Consider the following 20854-nt stretch of genomic DNA (forward strand, 5'->3'; position numbering starts at 1 on the left):
TGACTCGATAAGGGACAGGGTTTGTCTCCTATTTCTGAGTTGTCTTGAACGTAAATTTATATTTGATGCAAACTCACCTTCGTATCCATAGAGAAGGGGTCACCAACGTGGTGCCCGCGGGCACCAGTTAGCCCCCAAGGACCTCACGAGTAGCCCGCAGAATTTTATCCAACCTTGCTAAGTCATTTTTGATAATTATTGAGAACTCATGAGCTTGATAAGTGTCTTCACATAGAAGAGTATCATTAATAATAATACATAACTCAGAGAGATTGTTGAGAATCTAGCAAGCTGGTAGCCCTTCATACGGCTCAGGACCCATGAAGTAGCCAAAAAGGTTGGTGACCCCTGCCATTGCGTTCAAAATCGTGATCTGCGTCGCTGCAGGCAATACCATTGCGCAACTCACAACAACTGGCTGCGTAGCTTGCGTAGAGTTAGGATTGCTTGTTCTTTTCAGCTTTATTTATTTCACTCCTTTGTTTGTTGGGTATAAATATGTCCAATTAAAAGATTTCAATACAATTCAAGCATTATTTCTAATGTCTATTCGGAACAAAGCAGTTCAAACTACTACTACATGTACTTTTTGAAACTAGATTTTAAGTTACGATTTACCACTACTGGCGAGCCACTGTTCTGTGACGGTCATGACCCCGGATTACTGCGGGAGGCGTCCTTTATTTTTCTGCTGCAAAGTCTGCATATTGACAATGCATAGAGACGCATAAAGCTAAAGCAAGCTTGGGGACAAATACAAATGCCTTTAAACCTGTCTCCGACTGTCTGACCTCTCACAATAAGAAAAAAAAAGAAAAAGAAAAAACACATCAGGAACTAGTCAGCCAGAACTGAATGGCGAACTGACGAGGAGGCCAGATACTGTTGCACAGCAGAGTGTAGTGGAGCGTCTTTCAGCTCGACTGGGCAGAAAACAAGGTCCATATATCTTTCAGGTGAGCAGTCACCTGGATCAGCATTCCTAAAAGTGCTTCTAATCTCCTCAACAGCGGCGCAGAGCTTCTCCGTCGGCTGAAGCAGGTGCGGGGAGCACGTCCTGGGCTCCGCAGTTTATCAGCTGATTGGAAAAAAGTAAGTCCAGAGACAGCGCGAGGCCCCTTGCAGCAGAGTTTGCTCATTGGAATGCACTTTAATATCTTTGGTCTCGGGTAGTCATTAGTCTTGCAACCACATGAACCAATGATTGCCTGTAGACACAGGGGCAGTTAATACAATTTATTATTGTTATGTTCCAATTAGTGTATCCGGAGCCATTGCAGTGAGCTGTCACAAGGAGGCACAAGGAGCAGCGACCACACTCAAACTGAACGCGACATTTATGAGCATCTGTGGTGACTCAAGTGTTGCCTCCGTCGCTGAACACGTCTTTGCAAACCAGGACCAGCGGGTGACTTAACGACGACTGTCTATCTTTTTATACAAGTCAATGTACCAGTCAATGTACCAGTCGTACATATATATACCTAGCCAGCCAATCACAGGGACATAATTAGATTCCTGTCGGCCCATAGACATGGTCCAGAATTGGGCAGGGTCACAGTGGAGAGTTTCGCTGTGTCAAACACGGCCATGGAGTTTTTCCCAGACTGCTGATCGGCTGGCATTTTCACAGCATCCAAAAATTTTGTTTTTATTGGTAACGGTCTGGGAAAATGGAAAACATGAGTGAGCAGTAGCAGGTCAGAGGAAAAGGGTCAGACTGATTCAATGCGACAGAAAGGCAACAGGATGATGAGGATGATGATGACAATCCATCCTGCCTTGTATCAACAGTTCATGCTGCTGGTAGTTTCATGGTGTGAGGAACATTTTCTCCACACACCCTCTTCCCCTTGGAGCCCCCCCCCCCCTTTTGCGATCATATGCGATAGAGACTCGCTCTTCTAAACTGCAAAAAAAAAACAGATCTGACTGGAAAACTTTGGGTTGAGTGGTTTCCAGATGTTGCGGGAACACTTATGGGTAATACTCGCCATCAGAAGTATTTTTCCCGTAGGAGTGTGAAATTGCCGGCCGTCGTCAGCAGACGGAGCAGAGGCGCACACTCATTTGTTTTCATGAGGATGCGTCACGAAGATTCATGGCTGATATTTCCTAAATTACAAACGGTGCGCGTGGCACCGGCCGGCGGTGAAAAAAAGTTTGCAGTGGAGTTGCGGTGACAAATGGTCCTTACTGGTTGCCGTCACGAATTTATGAAAGGGCTGATATTACACTGTAGGAGGAAGGGAGGGAGGGAGGGAGGGAGGGCGGGGAGATGGGGGAAGCAGGTCGCCGTTCTGCCAACGCTTCACTTTTAAAAACTTGAACGGCAAAGCGTTTGCTCCTTAATCAACCCCACCACCAGAAAAAAAACAAAAAAAATCTCCTCTCGCTCTTTTCATAAGCTCCGGCTCCTCCGCTGTCAGCTCTAATTAGGCCGGTGAGTGCGCACGAACGCATGTCAGTGTGAAAGTGGGCATGCGTGTGTGTGTGTGTGTGTGTGTGTGTGTGTGTGTGTGTGTGTGTGCGTGCGTGTGCGTGTGCGTGTGCGTGCGTGCATGTGTTTTAAGTGGTCTTGGGAGGCCCATCGCTCTGCCACGCTTCTCCACTGGGTCCGGCTGATCGAGAGGGGGAGACACACACACACACACACTCCCACACACACACACACACACACACACACAAACACACACACACACCCACACACACACACACACGCACGCACACACGCACGAATGGACTATTGCTGATGCTGGGAGCAGAGGCTACAGTGTGGGTCTAACGGCTCCCCTTGCAGCTGCGCGCCCACTAGCACACAGCACAAAGTTGCGCCAGACAAAATGATAACTTGGTTTCACAGCCAGTACATGCAATTACAGTGGAGGTGTACGGAGGGCAAAATAACTCGTTTTGTGCACCCTGACAATGGCTGTGCAGGTTGCATGCAACCTGAAAGGTCTCTCCTAATTTTCAGACCTGCTTTTTATCCTTCACCCCAGTGGAGCAGCAGGTGCAGGTGCAGGTGCAGGTGCTGCGCGTTCAGAAATGTTATTCTTCAGAGCTTGGTCGGAACCAGCGGCCACTTGCGCCTTTTCTGTGGTCTCAGCCCGATCTGACCTCTGACCTCTGACATCAAACAAGACTCTTTCCTCCATGCAACTGCCACTGACTCACTGGGCAGTTTCTCTTTTTTGTGGTGGTTCTCTGTAGATCAGCAGCAGGTTGTGAACCACCCGACAACCCGACAAGCGTGTTCACCACGTTCAGTGTCACTCGTGCCTCTTTCTTTCCTGTTCTGATGCTCGCCTACATGTGATTAGTTGCCATTTGTGTGAACAGACAGTTGAAAGTTGTACCTAATCACCTGGCCAGTGATTCAGTGACACGAGTCTGAAAGGCAGTTTTTAATTTCCATTCTATGAATGAACTGATAGCTTGCCTTGAACTTTGCAGTGGTTGACTGCATGTTGATTAGCTTGATATTTGTGTGCAATTTCTGAAGTCATATTTGCGCTCACACTAACCTTTGTTGCTAACATAGCAAAATAACTTCAAACTCTGCATTTAAAAAGTTTAATTGGAGACCTGTGACCATGTTTCAAGTAAAGAGCCGTTTCAAGTTAGTCAGCTGGTGTGGGAGGGTCCTGACTGCAGCTTCTTCATTGGATAATTCTCAATTGTACAACAGAAAGAAAAACGAGACAATTACTAAACTGCTTAAAGCTTTAACATCTTCAACTATACAATTACATGTCACACCCAAATAAATAACAAAAGTACAAAAAGAAGCAGATCCCTAAATGCACATGTTTTTTTTTCTCCATTGTAACAGTGAACATAAATCCAGACTTGTATCAGTTTCTAATACAAGTCTGGACTACTCGATCTTCTCTGCCACGGCAACTTCACTGTAGGGTCCGTAGCGGCCGAACACGTCTTTGCCCACCACGGCAAAGCACAACTTGCGGCCTGGTTTGTACTTGTTGATCATAATGCACATGGGGAGGGGCAAGGCCTTCACCTCCCCGATGACAGTCCAGTCTGAGAAGGCGCTGCTCCCCTTGTCCTTTTCCATGCTAATGTAGATACTGTAACAGGGACAGAAACAGGAGGCCATTTAAAAAAAACTAAAGTAGGCTAAAGTATGCCGCCCTCTAGTGGCTAAAAGCCCGAGTAGGATTTTGTTTTTTATGGGGTTTTTTTTGGTTTTTTTAATGAAACGTTTTGATAGAGCAGAACTGTTAGCAATGAGTCGACACCTATTTTAATAAATTTAATTATGTACCACAACTTTTTCAACTTCAAATACATTTGTGACCAAATATGTTTTGCATATAAGCACTAAAATAATATTTTCTCTTGAGTGAGACTAACGTTATGTTGTACAATGACTTGAATTGAGTTTAAGTACCAAATACTTGGATATATTTTTTGCAACCAAGTCACACACAGACCAGCAAACTTCACCGCTGCTATTTTTAGCAGCAATTCCGCTTTACATGCAACTCTCACCTATAACTGTCCATTGGGGGGGCGGAGGGATCCGCCTCGGCCACCTTCCAGAGTAGGGACAGGCCAGGTGGCTTCCTGATGAAAGCCAGATACACCTGCACCTTCTGAGGGAAGTTGTAGGAGGCTGCCTCCACGGTGAGGGTGGAGGGCACGGCAGTGAGTGGGAGGGGAGGGACCACCGAGTTGTCCTGCAGGGTTGGAAGAGTGGGGAGTTTTTGGTCTGAGCTGCAAGCTGTCATGCCGGGGCGGGTGCGACGGTGTGACTTTACCTGCTGCTGTCCTTTCCTCGCCAGGGCATCTTCACGCTTGGCATTCTCCGAGTCCTTTTGTTCCTTCGGTGAAGGTTTAGGCTGCTGTTTCTGGACGCTCTGAAAGAGGAGTCAGGATAGGAAAGGTCAAAGATTCACGGAAAATGTCATATTTTCTTTTCCTATTTGGTTTTAAAGCTCGATATTACATAAAACTTTACCTACTTTGCTTACTTTCTCACAATCTTCCCCCTCTGACTTGCCCAGAAATGATTAAGTCCATTTTTCTATTTTCTTTTTTACCTTTTTGCTTGCTTTACCTATTCCAGGTTAGCCACAACATGCTGAGCCAGGTTTCACTCTTTGGAATGACTTGTTTTTCAAACACTGTTTCAGACTGTTTTGCAGGGAGGCCAAACATTCTATCAAGTTTTCTTTTGGATGATTAACTTTGAATTTGCTCCACTGGAGTCTGAGATCGAAAATTAACATCTAAAAAATATCACTGCGCTGTGTGTTTCGCGACCGAATGCCATCAAAGCGGCGTCCCACCTCAACCTTAGGACTGCGGCGTGGGGCAAAAAGTGAAGGAGGCGCCTCCTCATCCTGATGTGCAGCGGCAGCCGTCAAGGCTTAGCGTGGATTATGTTTGACGACATGTAACAGAAGAAGGGACAGCGAGGGGGAGGAGATGGGGAGGGAGGCGTCATTTCTTTGTGCACTCGCTGACTCGTGTGATTTAATTTGGGGTCATTAGAGGAGCTCATCTTGTCAGTTTTCGCAAATGCACAGAGAAGTGATGACAGCGACGGCTCCATTAGACCGACGCGCTAATATTTCAACTCTTCCAGCGCACATTTGTTCCTGTGACGGCTGAGCCGTGTTACCTTCTTTGTCGGCGCGCATCGTCCTTAGCGCCACCTGTACGTTTTCCTGCAGGAGCACAAAGAGAATGCATTCGAGCCTTAAAGTCTTAAGTCATTTGTGTAAAATGAGCACACAAAGAATTTCGGATTTACCTCAGCTCGCGAAAGCTCTGAACTGTTGTCCGTGCACAGCGAGTTACTTTCGTCTGTGGAAAAATAACATTTAATAGATTGAGTATTTGAGGCTTAGGGTGAATTGCATTTACCAGTCAGCGGACACAAAGCATGTGACAGGGAATTCTTACCTTCCTCCTCTGAGTCTGTCCTGCAGATATGACAAGCAAACAGTTCATGTTAGAAATGTTAATTGAAAAACTGACTATTTTACGATCCTACTGAAAATGGCTAGAACATATATTTATACTATATATGTATGTATATATATATATATATATATATATACATATATGTATATATATATATATATATATATATATATATATATATATATATATATATATATATATATATACACATATATACATATACATATATATATATATATATATATGTGTATATATATATGTATATATGTATGCCCAAATCTGGATTTTTCACATGGCCACATGTAGTCATTTGGTTATCAGAGCCATCGATCAGAACTCAGCAGATAGATAAACTGCATACCCAAAGATCTCCGACACAGTAGGACATGACACTGTGCTCTGGAAGTCAAACACAGAAAAATATACATTACACTGATGAGCGCATGAACTGAGATCGTATACACACACATAGAAGTAGAAGAACGCTGAAGTTGGAACTGGCAGGCAGGAGGCCTGGAGGAAGAGCAGAGAGGAAATGTGTGGATGGAGTGAAAGAGGACATGAAGTCAGCTGGTGTGAGAGAAGATGAGGCAGAGGAGGGTTAGATGGAGGCAGATGATTGGCTGTAGCCACCCCTCAGGGAACGGGCCAGGAAAAAAAAAAATGAAAGAAGCAGAAATGATGAACGGCGTGTTGCTCATCTGCATTCATGTGTGTCTACATCTTTACCTTCTTCTCAGGCACGCAGGCGAAAGCAGCTTCTGCTCTCTGAGTAATGATGTTGATTCTGGTCTGAAGGAAGGGGGGACATTTTGTAAAAATAAAAAAAAAAATCCTGCCTTTGAAGGTACGTTTTCAAAATTTTTCTCCTTATTTCATACAGTTTTAAAGAATAAAAGGAAGACTTAACAAAAATGGAATCAAGATTAAAACAAAAACAGTAACACAACATTTGTGAGCATGAGGTGAAATAATTAATTTAAAAAAATAATAATTTCCATAAACAGGCAAAACACAAACATCACAATTTCCACTGACCTCTAGATTTTGGAGGCAGCTTTCATAGTCGGCTTCACTGTCCAGCTGTTGAACAGTTTCTATCAGACTTTGCAGCTTGTCTTCATTCTCCTTTAATGCGCTGTTCACTTCCCGCTTGATCATCATCTGCACCTGTGGAAACACCCAAAATATAGATGTAGCCACACAGTGTCGGAAAGAATTTAGTCTTTACTAAAGAGACATTTCTCCCTACATCAGATTTGGAGAATTTCATCCGTTTACTGCTGGATGTGGACGGAGATGGAAGGGAGGAACTTCTGGAAGTCTTCGCTCTTTACAGAAAGGGAACATGTTTTACTTTAGGGTTGCAATGTTGAGTGCAAATACTGCGTGAGATAGGAAGTTCTTTAGCAGTAAAAAAAAATTAAATTACCCTTCATGAGATACCAAGGTACGAGCATTTTAATCTCCATAATTCATTTGTACATTACGTGAGAGAAATATTCACGTTAAAGGTTAAATGTGTAATATTGGGAGATTTTCAGGAAGAAACATTGATATCAGGTGGCTACACTTTAGATTGCAGGGTCTTTCACTGTCTCTCCCCCTCCTGAGCTTGCCCGTGAACTACAGTGGTCTGCTCGCCCTAAAATCGAAACGTGCTGTCAGGCGGACTGGATTGTCCACACCGGTGATCCACAAAACTATGGCAGTGCAAGATGGCGAGTAACTGGGAGCAAGACCTCTACTCTATGTATATTCCTATTTACATGACAACCGTTCTGAAAACCATCTGAAAATCAATTACTTTTATTGTACGTCAAGTCAAAGTGCTGCAAGCATGAAGGTAAACTTACTCCTCCAGAAGGCAGATGGCAACTGCTTCATCACTTTTCAAACCTTTTTTCGATTTCCACTCGTGCCACCTTTCAAATGCCCCTCCGATGGTCACCCGGTTTCGGTGTTTCAATGTTGACATAGTTTTATGCTGCCTGGGTTTCGTGGAGGCCTTTGCCAGTTGTTTGGCTGGATTTTGAGACATATTTCACTAATAGCAGTCAGGACAGAATATGTGACTGTCAGACATTGTGCAGGCGATGTCGTTCATCCATTGATGAGTGAAACCTGGCAAGAAAAAGAGTGTGAAATTTTAGTTTTAAATTTATAGTGTGGTGCTCGGGTGTCTGTGATGCCCATTGAGTCCGAGTGGCGGGAGGCATCCTTGCCCTGCAGTTTCTTCTTATTGCCTATTTTTATTCAGTTTTTCCTCACCTAGTTTGGAGTTGTAAGGGTACAAGCTGCAGCCTCTGTAACAACATCGAAACAAATGTTGTTTAAGTGATTGATATGTTGAGACACAAAAATGTTAAGAGTCGGTAGCAACTGCATTGACGGCAATACGCTATTTGCGTTGCAAGGCGATACTTAGAAAAAAAAAAATCAAATCGACGGAATACGTCTGTTTTGCATTTGTGGCTTAGCTAGCTACATTTTATGCACATCTACTACCGCTGTCATTCAGCTCCAACATTTACGCGACTTACTCAAAACGCGTCAAAGTAATCGCTGTTGATTCTTCACTTCCGAGTCACTTGTCCTTCTTCAGTTAAAAAAAAAAAAAAAACTTCCGCCAGAAATAGATGTTCGTGACCGTCAAAATAAAAGCATGTGTTGCATGTTCCCTTCCCAAAGCGATTTTTATTCTTTGGTCCCAATGTTACTTGTATGGTTCCGGTTTTTTACCGTCGAGCTCACGTCATTCTTCTCAACTTCTTCCACTGAGCCGTTCCATATCACTGCCACTAGAGGGCATGCTATCATCAGCTATTTCCTCTCTTTGCAGTCAGCCTCTCTTCAGTCCGCATCTACTATTTGTTGGCGTTTTGCCCCAGAACAACCAGGCTGCCTTAACCCCCACTCCCCGCTCCCAGTTGTCCTTTATCCCTCTGGTGCAATCCAATCTCATCTAATTTCATATAAATAAATAGCCTACGTACAAAAACAATTTTTGATATATAAATGAATATGAATGCAACAAACCTGATATGGTGTAAATTATCTCAAAGGTTTGCATATAGTAGTATGCTGCATTGTTTTGTTGTTGGATTTTTTTTTTTTTTTTTTTTTAAATGCAAATAGAGAATAAAATAAATGGTAAACTTCAGCGCTGAAAAGTAAATATTATGAAAGAGGTCAGTATGTGTTTAAATTAACTATAAAAACGTGACTCCATGATTTGGCACACAATGAAATTTTATTTAATGTAAAATACATTTATGGAGATCCACATCAGAAGGGGGAGGAAGGGGAGAGCAGAGAGAGCACCTTTCGGTTCTTGCAGGGGAGCCAAGTCAGTTGGATTTTTGCCCAATCGTCATTTAGTCACAGCATTCACCCTGCAGAAACATGTTCATTCCTTTTATGAGTACTCTGAAGAGCTTGAAACGGCCTCCTCTGAAGTTCTAATGCCAACACATAAAAGTTTTATTTTTTTTCAGTTAGTCCACTGGGTTTCAAAGAGCAAATAAATATTAAGAAATACAAAGGAACAGTGTTTCCTGACAGATTAACTGCTACTGATGCTTTGACAAGTTGAATTAAAAAGCATGTTGCCATATAAATACCGAAAAACTCTGGGATCAAAGAGGCCCATAGAAAGTGGAGACACTTCACTCAGACATATCTTGTGTCTACCAGTACAGTGGCTGGCTGTAAAGCAAGGAAAAACAATGACTGTCGAACTCCTAATTTTGAAATGTCCAGATTTCCATGAAAATAATACTCAACAAAACATTTCTAAGCTTTAAATTTTAACAATGTCAGCAACAAAAAGTAATCCACCATAAATACAGTTTGACTTATCAAGTCACCATATGTGTAGATATGCTATACATTGACTTTGATATAAAATAAAACACTGCACAGCTCAGGAAACAAAAAGCACACAATTGCCAAAACACATGAAATGAATAAATCTGATTCTTTGCAAAAAAAAAAAAAAAAAAATTAGAACTGTTGTAGTAGATCTACAAGATTCTAAACAGAGCTTTTCTTCAAAATGTAGCTTTTAAAAAAGAAAAATCACAATTACAACTCCTTAAACATCCAAACCGGACATAAGCATACAGATTTTCAGCCTTTCCCATGAGCATCAATTGAGTTCGATCTCAACAAAATTGTTTGGTCAGAAATTTAGAATGCGAGCAGTGAGCGTAACCACTAAAACACTGACACCATAGCAACAACAGACAGCGCATCTCGGTCGTCAATACGTCGCTTTGATCATTTTCAAGTCGGCCTTATTGCGCTCTTATTGCGATGCTACAGTAGATACGACCCGGCGGCTCTCTATTGGCTGACTCCTTAAACCACTTACACTTGACGCGGTGCTGATAGGGATGAGAACTCAAGCACACAGAAACTAATAGATGGAGCAAATCTGGCCATTGGTGTCCAAAAAGACACAGCAACTATACTGATAGTTTACCGCTGCACAGCCAGAGAAGGAAGAACATCCCCGGCGCTTTGTTTAATCACAATGCTGCACTCACATGATGTATAAAACTACACAGCAGTGTTAAATAAAGTTCACAGCTCAGCCATCTTTTCGATAGAACAAAATCAGAGAAATAGCAAATATGCGCCCTGCTGTCTGTCAAGTTTTGCACGTTCTGACGATTGAAATCCAAGAAAGTCCCAGTGCACCATTGGTTCCTCTTTCACCACTGAATCAATTTCGATTTAAATCTAAGTTTGATTTAAATCTAACAAAGTTCTCAACTACGATTTGGCTTTACCTTCAATTTTGGTACATTACTTTTCAGTCTTAAAAACACAACATTTTAATTTTTTTTTTGGCATTAACTGCACATACAAGACAAACATGTACATAGAAAATCTGCTGACTGTAGCGTTCAAAGAAAAGCTAAGGGCCGTGCTCCTTTAAGACTTCAAAGAATCGTTCCGCGCGTCTTCAATGTTTATCCTTCATAATCAGAGGTTCCTATTAATTTGCAGGAGGCACAGACAACAAAAAAAGAAATGCAGGAGACAGGTCAGTAAGTCATATCCTGTCGGGAAAAGGTGAAAAAAAGGGTACGGAAACTTAAAGGTACAGTATGTTCCCACTTCTTGTAGCAGAAAGTTCTCGGTGGCAACAAGAATCTGACTGCAGGTTTTATACTCGGCTCTAACGATCAGCTTTGTTGTGTTTTCTCACCCTGACTATCTCAACTAAGCACCTTAATGTATAAGAACAGAAACCACGTGTTCTTCAAAAGTTTGATTGCTAGCAGTGTTTTCAGTGCGGGGACCTCCAGAGAGTCTCAGAAACGCATCTTTGCAACATTTAGTAACATTTTTTTTCACTAGTTAGAAGATCAATGGTTCAAATCAATAGTGTTTGGCCGTTTGGTCAATTGTTTCATAAAACTAAGAGTAAAACAGGGGCGTTTTCATGTTGGTTTGAGGGGAAAGTGTGTATGCCATCGGTCCTCCCAGGTGTCATGTAATCAGTTTGCCATTTCCCCATCCAGTCCGTTGCGTTCATTTGCGTTTCCTGAGGATCAGGTACAAGCAGCCGCTGATCAGAGTCATGGGGAAGCTGACCCAGGCCAGGATGTAGGAGGAGCCGTAGGAGCCCTCCTGGAGGCCGGCCGTGTGGAAGCTGTTCTTCTGATCCGTGTAGATGGAGGCTGCGATCATCACGCACAGGCCTGGTGGGAAAGGGTAGGAAGAAGTTTAGACCTGTTTTTGTTTTTGTTTTTTTTAAAGGTCATACTGTACAAGTGTGCCACGAGATGTCAGAGCTCAACAGAAATATGGCGTCAACCAAGATTACTCTTCATGCAAACTGTTGACGAGCAGTCTCACAAAGCCGCATGCGTCAGTCAAGTTCTTGCACGAAAACTATGACACAGTTTGACTCAAGTCATTATTTACTCAAATAAACATGATGATTCAATGTTAACTTATACTGTTAATAAGAAATCAGCCTCCTGCCTGCCACCCAGATGCGATTCAGTGGAGGCACCAAGTTAGATTAAAAAGCAAAGATGAGCCCATGAAGGCTCACAAGTGTGTGAAAGCATTTCTTTAACCTTTAAAAACGTGTTAAAAATACTCAATGAGTAGTCAAAGACATTGTGTGTGCGTGGGTGTTTGTATGTGTGTCTTTCTATTCTCACAGGGACCTTGGCACACTACTCTTATTGTGATGTCATTTTGGCTGAGTCACCCACAATATAACATTAAATGCCAGGGTGACCTGACGTCAGGATGTGGTCACACTCGGGCATTTTGTGGTCACGGTTAAACTGTGCAAAGGAATGTAAAATGAGTGAAAGTCGATGCAACGTCTTCTCGGTGATCATGACAATGCCTGTCTGTCTGTCTGTCTGCGCACTCACAGGCCAGCAGCTGGATGATGGCGGTGAAAACGAATCTTTCCCCCTGCTGGAGCTTGAAGAGCTGAAGGATGAAGACAAAGAAGCTGATGCAGCATAGAATGGTGGCCAGGATCATGGTGGCTTGGACGACCTGCAGGTAGGCTGGAAGAGGGGAAGGAGAAGGAAGGAGAAGGAAGTGTTACGCAACAAGAGGCCTCATTCAGGCCAACGTGATTTCTTAAATAACTCGTCACATAGCGAGCGGTCGGCCGCCGTCTTTTACCTGCGCTGGCGGTGTGGCTGTTCTCCACAGGGTAGCACGTGGAGTTGCACGAGTACCACAGGTCAGAGTAGATGACCTCCTTGCCCGCCGGCGACACGATCCACCATGCCTGCATCCGTGAGAGACATCGCCATTGATTGAAAGCAAAACTTTTCCTACTTTGCTCGTACTTTAGCCGAGCCGCCAAATGAGAGTTTGCTAAATCTGTCAGTCTGATCAGCAGATAGACATCTGACAGAGTCCACAGGAAGTGCAAGACTTGGAAGGGTTGTGAGGTGAAACCCAGCAATTCTGATAAAACTTAAAACGGCTACAAAAGTGAATCAAAGTAAATTAGCATTTTCCAATCATCTAAGTTCTTGACGGCTGGCGAAAGTTGCTTCCTTGTTTTCATCACGGCCAAAGGGAGCTGATTGGTTGTGGAATCCAGCCGGTTGAAAACACTTTTCAGCGGAGGTGGGCTTGATTGACACTGAATCTGAGCGATCCACCTTTGGCCGCTGGTTTCTTTTTTTGGGGGGGGGTTCGTACTCACGTTGTGGATGGTGGCGACAAAGAGCAGGACGGCGGCGGCCACATGGAAGAAGATGATGAGGATGAGGATGATCAGCATGGCGTCTGTCTGCGGACTCCTAACGCGTGAAATGCACTTTTGGCTTTGTGTTTGCCGACGGCCCCCCCGGCTGATGGCGGTGTTTATTCTGGCTGTCGCGCGGGCGGGTCTGCAGGCGGTCAGGAGTCGATCCGCGGAATCTGTTGGAAGCCAAACATTCTGTGTGTAATACTTTGAAGACGTACAACGTAGCGCGGCTACAGTTTTGATAAGTGCCAGCAGGCGTCCACGCCGTGATGTATGAGGAACCTACAATATATAAAAACCCTGCGCATGCTGTATACCCTGTATGGAAGCATACATCATCTCTGGCAAGTGTTAGAACTTGTGTCACGACTTACATATACATGTCAGCATGCCTTGAAGGGTCTCATGCTTTTGGAGTATGTGTGCGTGAACAAACTGTCCTGGGAATTTTTTTTTAGTCATTTCATTATTTTTACTTTCGAAAAAAAAGACCGAGCAGCAGTTTTAGGTGAAAGGTAAAGTTTAGCAAACTAGATTAGATTTTTTTTTTTAAATGAAAGTCTAGGTATAATACCTTTAAAATGATTGTTTGCATTTTTTTTTTTTTTTACATCTTCAAACGAATTTGAAAAATGCAGCACAATACGTCTCCTCTCACATTGCACAAAGGCTGCAGAGATGTGAAAATGAGCTGTTTGCGTGTGCGTAAGCGCACCAAACTGCATGTGTTTTTCTAGGACGTGGCTGCGCAGTGTTAGCTCAGTAGCGATTGAGGGGCCTCAGCCTTGCCGTTGTTCACAGAGGTGAGGCGGAGTCGGCTGGTTGACGTCCCGAAATGAGGTGCGAGGTCTGGACGGAGCTCTCGACCCGGGTTGATAATGTTCCCGCTGCAGCGTTGCCAAGCACCGCCACCCAGTGGCGAAAGCAAAGAAAGCTGGTGGGCATTGGATGCTGATTAGGAACGATGGACAGCCCGGCGTGGGCTTGGAGAAAAGCCAGTTGTTCTGTGCAGCGTGACCTTCATCATCGGGCAAACGGAATGTTTTGATCTGAGTGGCACTGTTGACACTCACAATAGAGGTGTGTGCGCGCACAGTGGTGTTTGTGTGTCAGAAGAGGCAGAAGACAGATCTAGTGACCTTGACTTTCACCTCAATAGTGTGAAAATGAAGCTTTTATTGTTCGTCGTGGTAATGTGTATCGTGTCTGGTTCACCAGAAGAGCTTGGATTAATCACCACTAAAGGACCATTCAGCAAAACAGAGCATATGGAAAGTGTTGAGTCAACAACTTTGTGTAAAACCAATGTATTTCAAATGACGGGGGGGAAAAAAAAAAAAAAAAAAGACACTGACGACCAGAAGGCAGAAAAGGCTCAAAGGCCTTTTTGGTTTTCCAACCTGTTAATGCAGAACTAGATAAAGCCAAACCAACCGGTTTTGAAACATATTTAAAATCAGAAGACTGCAGGCACACACACACACACACACACACACACACACACACACACACACACACACACACACACACACACACACACACACACACACACACACACACACACAGCACCAGGAATTAACTCTGAGCGCCAGCATGGAATCACAATAAAAACAGACTCTGCCGGCCGACAGGAAGCAGGCCACAGTTTTGTTTTGTTTTTTTTGTTTTTTTTTAGTGGGAGCATGTGGCTGTGGGGGCGTGTCAGAGGGCGGCCCCGCCCCTCACTCCATCTGAGCTCGCGGAAGGGGGTAATAAGGGGGCAGTGTGGGAATGTAGATCACCAGTGAGCTACACGCTCTGAACGTGTGCAGCGTCAACGTGACAGTTCATAACGTTTTTTGTATTTGTTTCTCATGCCGTTGGCTCCAGGTCGTAACACTGTGAGAACATCCCGGCCATTTTCACACCACATCGTCTGGTGAACTCAGTATGACCAGGTCTGCAACATTCAGCTTGTTGTAGTCCGCTGTCACGCTGCACTTTGCAAACTGAACGAAACTTTTTTTCTTTTCTTTTTTTTGTGGTGTTTTTGCGTGTTCCCCTCCTTGCCTGTGGTGGCGCTGCGTCCAGAATTACTCAGGGAGAAGACGAGACGAGAACTGTGAACAAGAATTAGCCTCAAACATCATCCAACAGGCTAGGCGCCTCTTTCGGTCCCTTCTCCGCCAATTAAACCTGAAGCGTCAGCAGCTCTACCATACGCTTATTGCAAATGGTGCCGCTGTGACGAGATAAAACTGTAGCTACGCCGCACAGCCCTAACACAGCGCACCATAAACTGCTGCTGCCACTTTTATTGGGACTTTACGTGAATATTTAAGAGCATATGCTGAACTCTGTTTTTCAAAGATCCCAGGAAATATTGTTCCCTGTGTGAAAGGACAGACAGATTTTCAGAGTTTTTCCGTTAATTCTGGTCTGGTACTATGATCGGATCGTTAAAAAAAAGTAGTGAACTGAAAAGTTCTCTAATGCAGACTTTTTAGATTTCAACTACTGTCATCCATGGCAGCATGACAATGCACGGCCCGTCACTTTGGAAAAGAAGAGCGTCTCTTCGTCTTCTTCTTCTTCTTCTCCTTTCTTCTTCTTCTCCCCTTAAAGTTGGAACGGCGGGTCGAGCCAAGAGCGACGCGCCAAAGACAACCACGGTTTTGATCGAGTGCTTTGATTGGACCTGACCGCCTCCACTGACGTATGCAGACGCGCGCGCACACGCGCACCACTGTCAAACAAATACAAATGCTGCCATTCCTCCTCTCCACTCAGCCTTATAATAGGAGGCTGGGGGTCTCACTGCAAGTGTGTGTGTGTCTGTGTGTGTCTGTGTGAGTCTGTGTGTGTGTGCTGACTGATTCCCTTGCCTGGTGGAAAATGCTGACTTTTAATGTCCTTTTTTACTCCTTTCATAAAACACAAAGCCACAGACTTAAATGGGCCGCCGAATCTCACACCCCCGTCTCTCTCACTGCCCCAGTCCCCCTCTCTCTCTCTCTCCCTCCCTCTCTCTCTCTCACTCACTCTCTCTCTTCCTGTCTTTGGCCACGGAAAAAACTCAGTGAGGAAAAAGGAAACACAGGAAGGTTTCCAGCGAAGCCCTCTGGCCTCTTTCTCTAAACATTTCCTCTTCTGCAAGGTCTGTGGAATTCAAAATGAATAGATTCCCATATTATACACTTAATGCGTTTTTTCCCCCCATATCTTCATTTTTTTTTTTTTTTTTTTGTCATGATGAACTCGGCAGCGTTCTACAAAGTTCCACAAAATTCCAAACAGCATATTTAGCCCTCTGTTCACAGCCTCCCATAAAAACACTTCCTGCTGAATCTGACACTTTGCTGTAACTTCCACAAAACAAGGCAGCAACAAGGTGCTGGTCGCTAACCAGGTTGAGGTCTCTTACGGGCCCAAACTTTCCGACTTTTTCCAGAGTCGAGTTCAGGACAGACTTTACATCCGTGAAGTGATTTTTTTTTTTTTTCTTTTTTACGCAATATGGGGCCTGAGTAAAATATTTCTGCGGAAGCTCACTCACTCTGCTCTTCACTGTAAGGGATGAAATATGTCTCAGCAGCTGACTTTTCTATTAAAAAGGACCAGTAGCGTCCAAAATTACAACGGGTCCAATCTGTCTGCCGCAGCGTCTGTTGCCCTTTGATTTTTGGGTGTGTCACGTTTTCAGACCATAAACTAATGTACGGTACGCTAGACGACGACAGTAGCCTTCTTGCCCCATGCACAGCCTACTAAACACACGCCAATTTGGAACAACCTATTGTGTGTGGGCATGTGCGCGCACGTTTGCGAGAAAGAGAAAGGGAGAGTGTACACAACATCAGCAGCCGTGCAAGGGCTTATTTTTAGAGACAACACAAAAGGCTCGACTTCGCCCGTGGCAACAAAAAAAAAAAACGGCGACCAAACAAAGTCGTGTTTACGTAGAGAAAACAAAAAAACCTGTACACACATTCAGGCCCGAGAGCTCCCTCTCTACGTTTTAGGGTTTTTTTCGGGTTGCGTGTGTAGAATTGTGTCAGTCAGGACGCGACACGGTTGGACAGCTAACAGCATGCTAGAAAAACTAGCAACGAGATGACCGGACACCTTTATTGTTAGCCAGTCTCTGCCAACATCATCTGACAGTTTGGCCCGGGGGGTGGGTGGGGCATAATAAGAGCAAAGCCGTGTTAGCGGCTTGGTTTGTAGTATGTCTGGCAAGTAGGAAGGTTAAACACAAATAATACAATTATGTATCACAACAGTTTGTTTCATAATAACTCGTACAAGTTTGTTATGTCTAAGTCGCCCCAAGATTTTTTTTTTTTTTTTTTTGGGACTCGTTTGTTTTGTTTGTGGTTTGCTCCCTCCAGCTAGGTGGCAGTCCCATAAAATGGCCGCAGGTGTTTCACGTCAGCATAACGGCACCTCAGACAGTAAGAAATGACAAACTTGCATCACAAAGTAAACGAGCTGATGAAGAAGTGTCGCCTTCCTTACATATCAGAATAACATCGTGGTAGCTTTGGCTAAAAACACAAATAATCACCAGAACGTTCCCAGCAAACAACCCCAACTGGCCCTTTAGAGATGCATACTTCAATTGAATTATCAGTGTAACCAGATGTGATTGGATATACAGCCATTCTTTGCAGTTGACTGCATGTATGACCGACGGCCGACATGCCTCACAATACGTGCGGATACCCTGATGCTACCAGACACACAAAATAGGCATGATTGCTAAATGGACTGAGTTGCCCAGAAGCCAGCCGATGAGATCCAAATAACTGTAAACGTTCATCAACAAGTACTAAATAAGAGTCGAGCCGGCCGTGCTTTCCAAAAATCGTGGCACGTATCTGAGTGAGAGCTAAGTGTGAGTGACGCACTTGCATAACTCAATTTGTCATGAATTCTTTTTTTTTTTTATGAGTAGCAACACGAGCCTAATACCTTGGCCACTGCTCCGGCCTGAATCGAGACATCCCATGCAATGTCGACTTGAGAAACAACATGACAGCGTCCTGCGCTAAAGTGGGCCACATCTTGTGGCCAGAGATTGAGGGCTGCTGACACAGTAATGACACGCGCTTTATGAGCTGCAGTAAGATATGTGCAGTTCACCATCCGCTCATGCCTTACACCAGCATTTACTTGGAAAACGGGACGGGGCCCTACTGCCCTAGATGGCCGCCCGACCACGGAGATGCTAGTGGTCGCGGTTAGCAAGTAGCGACTTTGACAACAGAAAGGAAGAAGAAAATTAAATGGTTTTAGCTCTCTGCTCAAATAATCAAGAAATCATGTGACCGTGTTGCTATATTAGCTGTGGAGGTGCCACCGTGGAAAGAATGACCCTTTATTTCGTGCATATGCTTTTCTTGTATGTGTCTTCAGTCTGCAGTGTCGGCTCTGCATAAGCCAACGGCAAAAAACAAACAAACTGTAAAGTATGTTTTGTATTTAGTCGTCCCGCAACGGTGAACACACTTTATCACGTAAGGAAGTCGTGCAACACCACGGTGCGCCTCTGTGCACACAAACACACTGCCGCTAACCTGCTGTGTTTTAAAGGCCTCCTCTGCTGCTGGCTTCTTTCATGTCATACACCAGCATGCCTTTTTATGCACGTGTGTGTGTTATTTTTTTACACAACATTCCCAATGTTGACAGCGCTACGACTAACAGAGGGCAGAGGGGATTTGGACAGAGAAATAAAAAGAGACCCATAGTCACCCAGCCACTTTGTCCTCCTCGTCCTTCTTACTACTTTCCAGCCACTTTTCAGTTGATAGTAAAGCAGTTGTGATGTGTTTGTGGAACATAATCTAAAAGCTGTTCCATAGAATCTTCCCTCTGCTTGTCAAATACACGTGACAGCTGAAGAATCCCAGATTCTGGTCTGGGTTTCAAAGCATTAAAAAAAAACTTTAAAGTCCTTTAATGGACAAACATTAGAATGGCTGGGACATGAAGAGATTGTTCACTTCTGGCTTATTTGCTCATCACAGAGCGGTGGTGTTTTCATGCGTTTTAAGCTTCGGGCCATCAGAAGAATGGTGTGACTCCCATCGGCATGTTTCTGTGCTTGACACATGAAGCGCTGAGTCTTCATTCGGAGAAGAAGAAGAAGAAGAAGAAGAAGTCAAACGCTGACAATGTTGTTTGCTTTGCAACCGCAAGGCGGCGCCGTAGCACGAGAAGAAGATGCTGAAGTTGTCAGCCGTCTCTTCTTGATAGAATTAAAAGTGCATTTTTGGTTATTTTCACGCCATGCGAATTAAATTAAGTTTCGCTGTTTGCTTGTTTTTCCCTCCACCACTGGCTGCTGACGAGGGCGGGTAGAAACACCACCGAGTTGTCGTGTTGCCATATGGCGCGTGGATAATGTGGCTGAAAAAGCTCGGGGGCAGGTGGGCACCGTTTCAAGTCTCGAGACGCGCGCGCGCGCGCACACCTATAAAGCGGGAATTTGCCCTTCACGCGCTCGCTTCGACACGTCAAAACCTAAAAGCCTTTAAAAACGGACCCTCTTAAACTAGACAAGCGCTGACAGGCACGTACATCTTTACTAAAAAAAAATAATTGCGTAAGTCGAAAAAAAAGAAAAGAAAATCTGCACACTGGTCCCACATTAGACTGAGAGCCAACAACTGAGAGGTGAGAGAAAAATCAATCTAAAAAGAGGAGAAACTGGGGGGTTGCATCGACAGACAGTCATCATTGAAACTTCCCTGCAGCGTTCAAACAATATGCAAACTTATCTGCGTTTACTCACCGAATTCGGAGTGGAAGGAAAATAAAACTCCGGTCAGCTCTTGCCGTGTGGGGGCGAATAACTTTTAAATTGCTTCTTTTTTTTTTTTTTTGTTTTAATGGAGGATTGCGCAGAAGCAGCATCCGACGTGACGAGGCGGTAGCTGGAGATCTGGCGGCGAGTGTCGGCGGGGGGGGGGGAGCAAAAAAAGTGGAAAAGTTGGAAATGCGCGTTTACCGGCGTCGGGAGCGAGCAATGGGAAGTGGTCGGGAGCTGGGTGTGGTTTGCGTTCACTCCGTGTGTGTGTGTGTGTGGGTGTGGGTGTGTGTGTCACAGCGGGGGAGGACTGATGACAAAAGTAGAGTCACTGTGCAGAGTGAGGAGGTCAATTTGGGAAGTTTGCTCCCCTCGCATGGACGGCGGACGAGGATGTAGGTGATAGGTGGAAGAGGGGGGAAAAAATAACAGGCAAGCAGAGAGGTCAGACGAAGAGGAAGGCAGAAAGGAAATTAAAAGGATAAAGGGATGAAAAGTCACAGGGAGGAGGAGTGCACGAGGAATGAAATGAGCCTGGAGTGGGGTGACACAGAATCTTAAGGATTTGGAAGCCGGTTCCCTACTCCCCCCACTACATAGGGGTAGTCGTGCAATTGTGCCCACAACATGATACAACTGAGAGGTACATTCTTCCTCTACCAAACGCACGCAACATGTACATTGACAATACATATCTTTATTTCCAATTTCAGTTGTTCCATTTATTCAATTTTGGATGTCCAATTACATTATTTTGCAGTGGTGCCTATTGGAGCTCGGAAGAGTTCAGCAAAGTCACATCATGTGACACAGCATCTTCCATTCTGTCGGGCTTGTCAACCGCAGAATAGAATGAA

General features: G+C 44.4%; 2 protein-coding genes across 3 annotated transcripts; both read right to left on the minus strand.

Annotated features, from left to right (window-relative positions):
* Positions 1–3562: 3562 nt before the first annotated feature.
* On the minus strand, positions 3563–8529 carry atf7ip2 (activating transcription factor 7 interacting protein 2). Its single transcript, XM_076023872.1, has 14 exons — positions 8499–8529; positions 8227–8261; positions 7812–8079; positions 7208–7286; positions 6994–7125; positions 6685–6747; positions 6317–6354; positions 5935–5954; positions 5783–5835; positions 5651–5696; positions 5316–5395; positions 4785–4883; positions 4516–4703; positions 3563–4091 (listed from the first exon to the last, which is right to left on the minus strand). The coding sequence occupies exons 3-14, from the start codon at positions 7994–7996 to the stop codon at positions 3881–3883; spliced, it is 1194 nt and encodes a 397-aa protein (XP_075879987.1). The 5' UTR covers positions 7997–8079; positions 8227–8261; positions 8499–8529; the 3' UTR covers positions 3563–3880.
* Positions 8530–9189: 660 nt separating this feature from the next.
* Positions 9190–20219, minus strand: emp2 (epithelial membrane protein 2). Of its 2 annotated transcripts, none has more exons than XM_076023873.1 (5): positions 19983–20219; positions 13160–13377; positions 12625–12733; positions 12363–12503; positions 9190–11669 (listed from the first exon to the last, which is right to left on the minus strand). In XM_076023873.1, the coding sequence occupies exons 2-5, from the start codon at positions 13235–13237 to the stop codon at positions 11500–11502; spliced, it is 498 nt and encodes a 165-aa protein (XP_075879988.1). In that variant the 5' UTR covers positions 13238–13377; positions 19983–20219; the 3' UTR covers positions 9190–11499. The 2 variants fall into 2 exon arrangements, with proteins under 2 accessions (XP_075879988.1, XP_075879989.1); XM_076023874.1 differs by lacking the exon at positions 19983–20219 and adding an exon at positions 18941–19079.
* Positions 20220–20854: the final 635 nt, after the last annotated feature.

Source organism: Nelusetta ayraudi, unplaced genomic scaffold (assembly GCF_046127955.1).
Source record: "Nelusetta ayraudi isolate G7.1 ecotype Tasmania unplaced genomic scaffold, CSIRO-AGI_Nayr_v1 ptg000016l, whole genome shotgun sequence".
Classification (NCBI taxonomy): domain Eukaryota; kingdom Metazoa; phylum Chordata; class Actinopteri; order Tetraodontiformes; family Monacanthidae; genus Nelusetta; species Nelusetta ayraudi.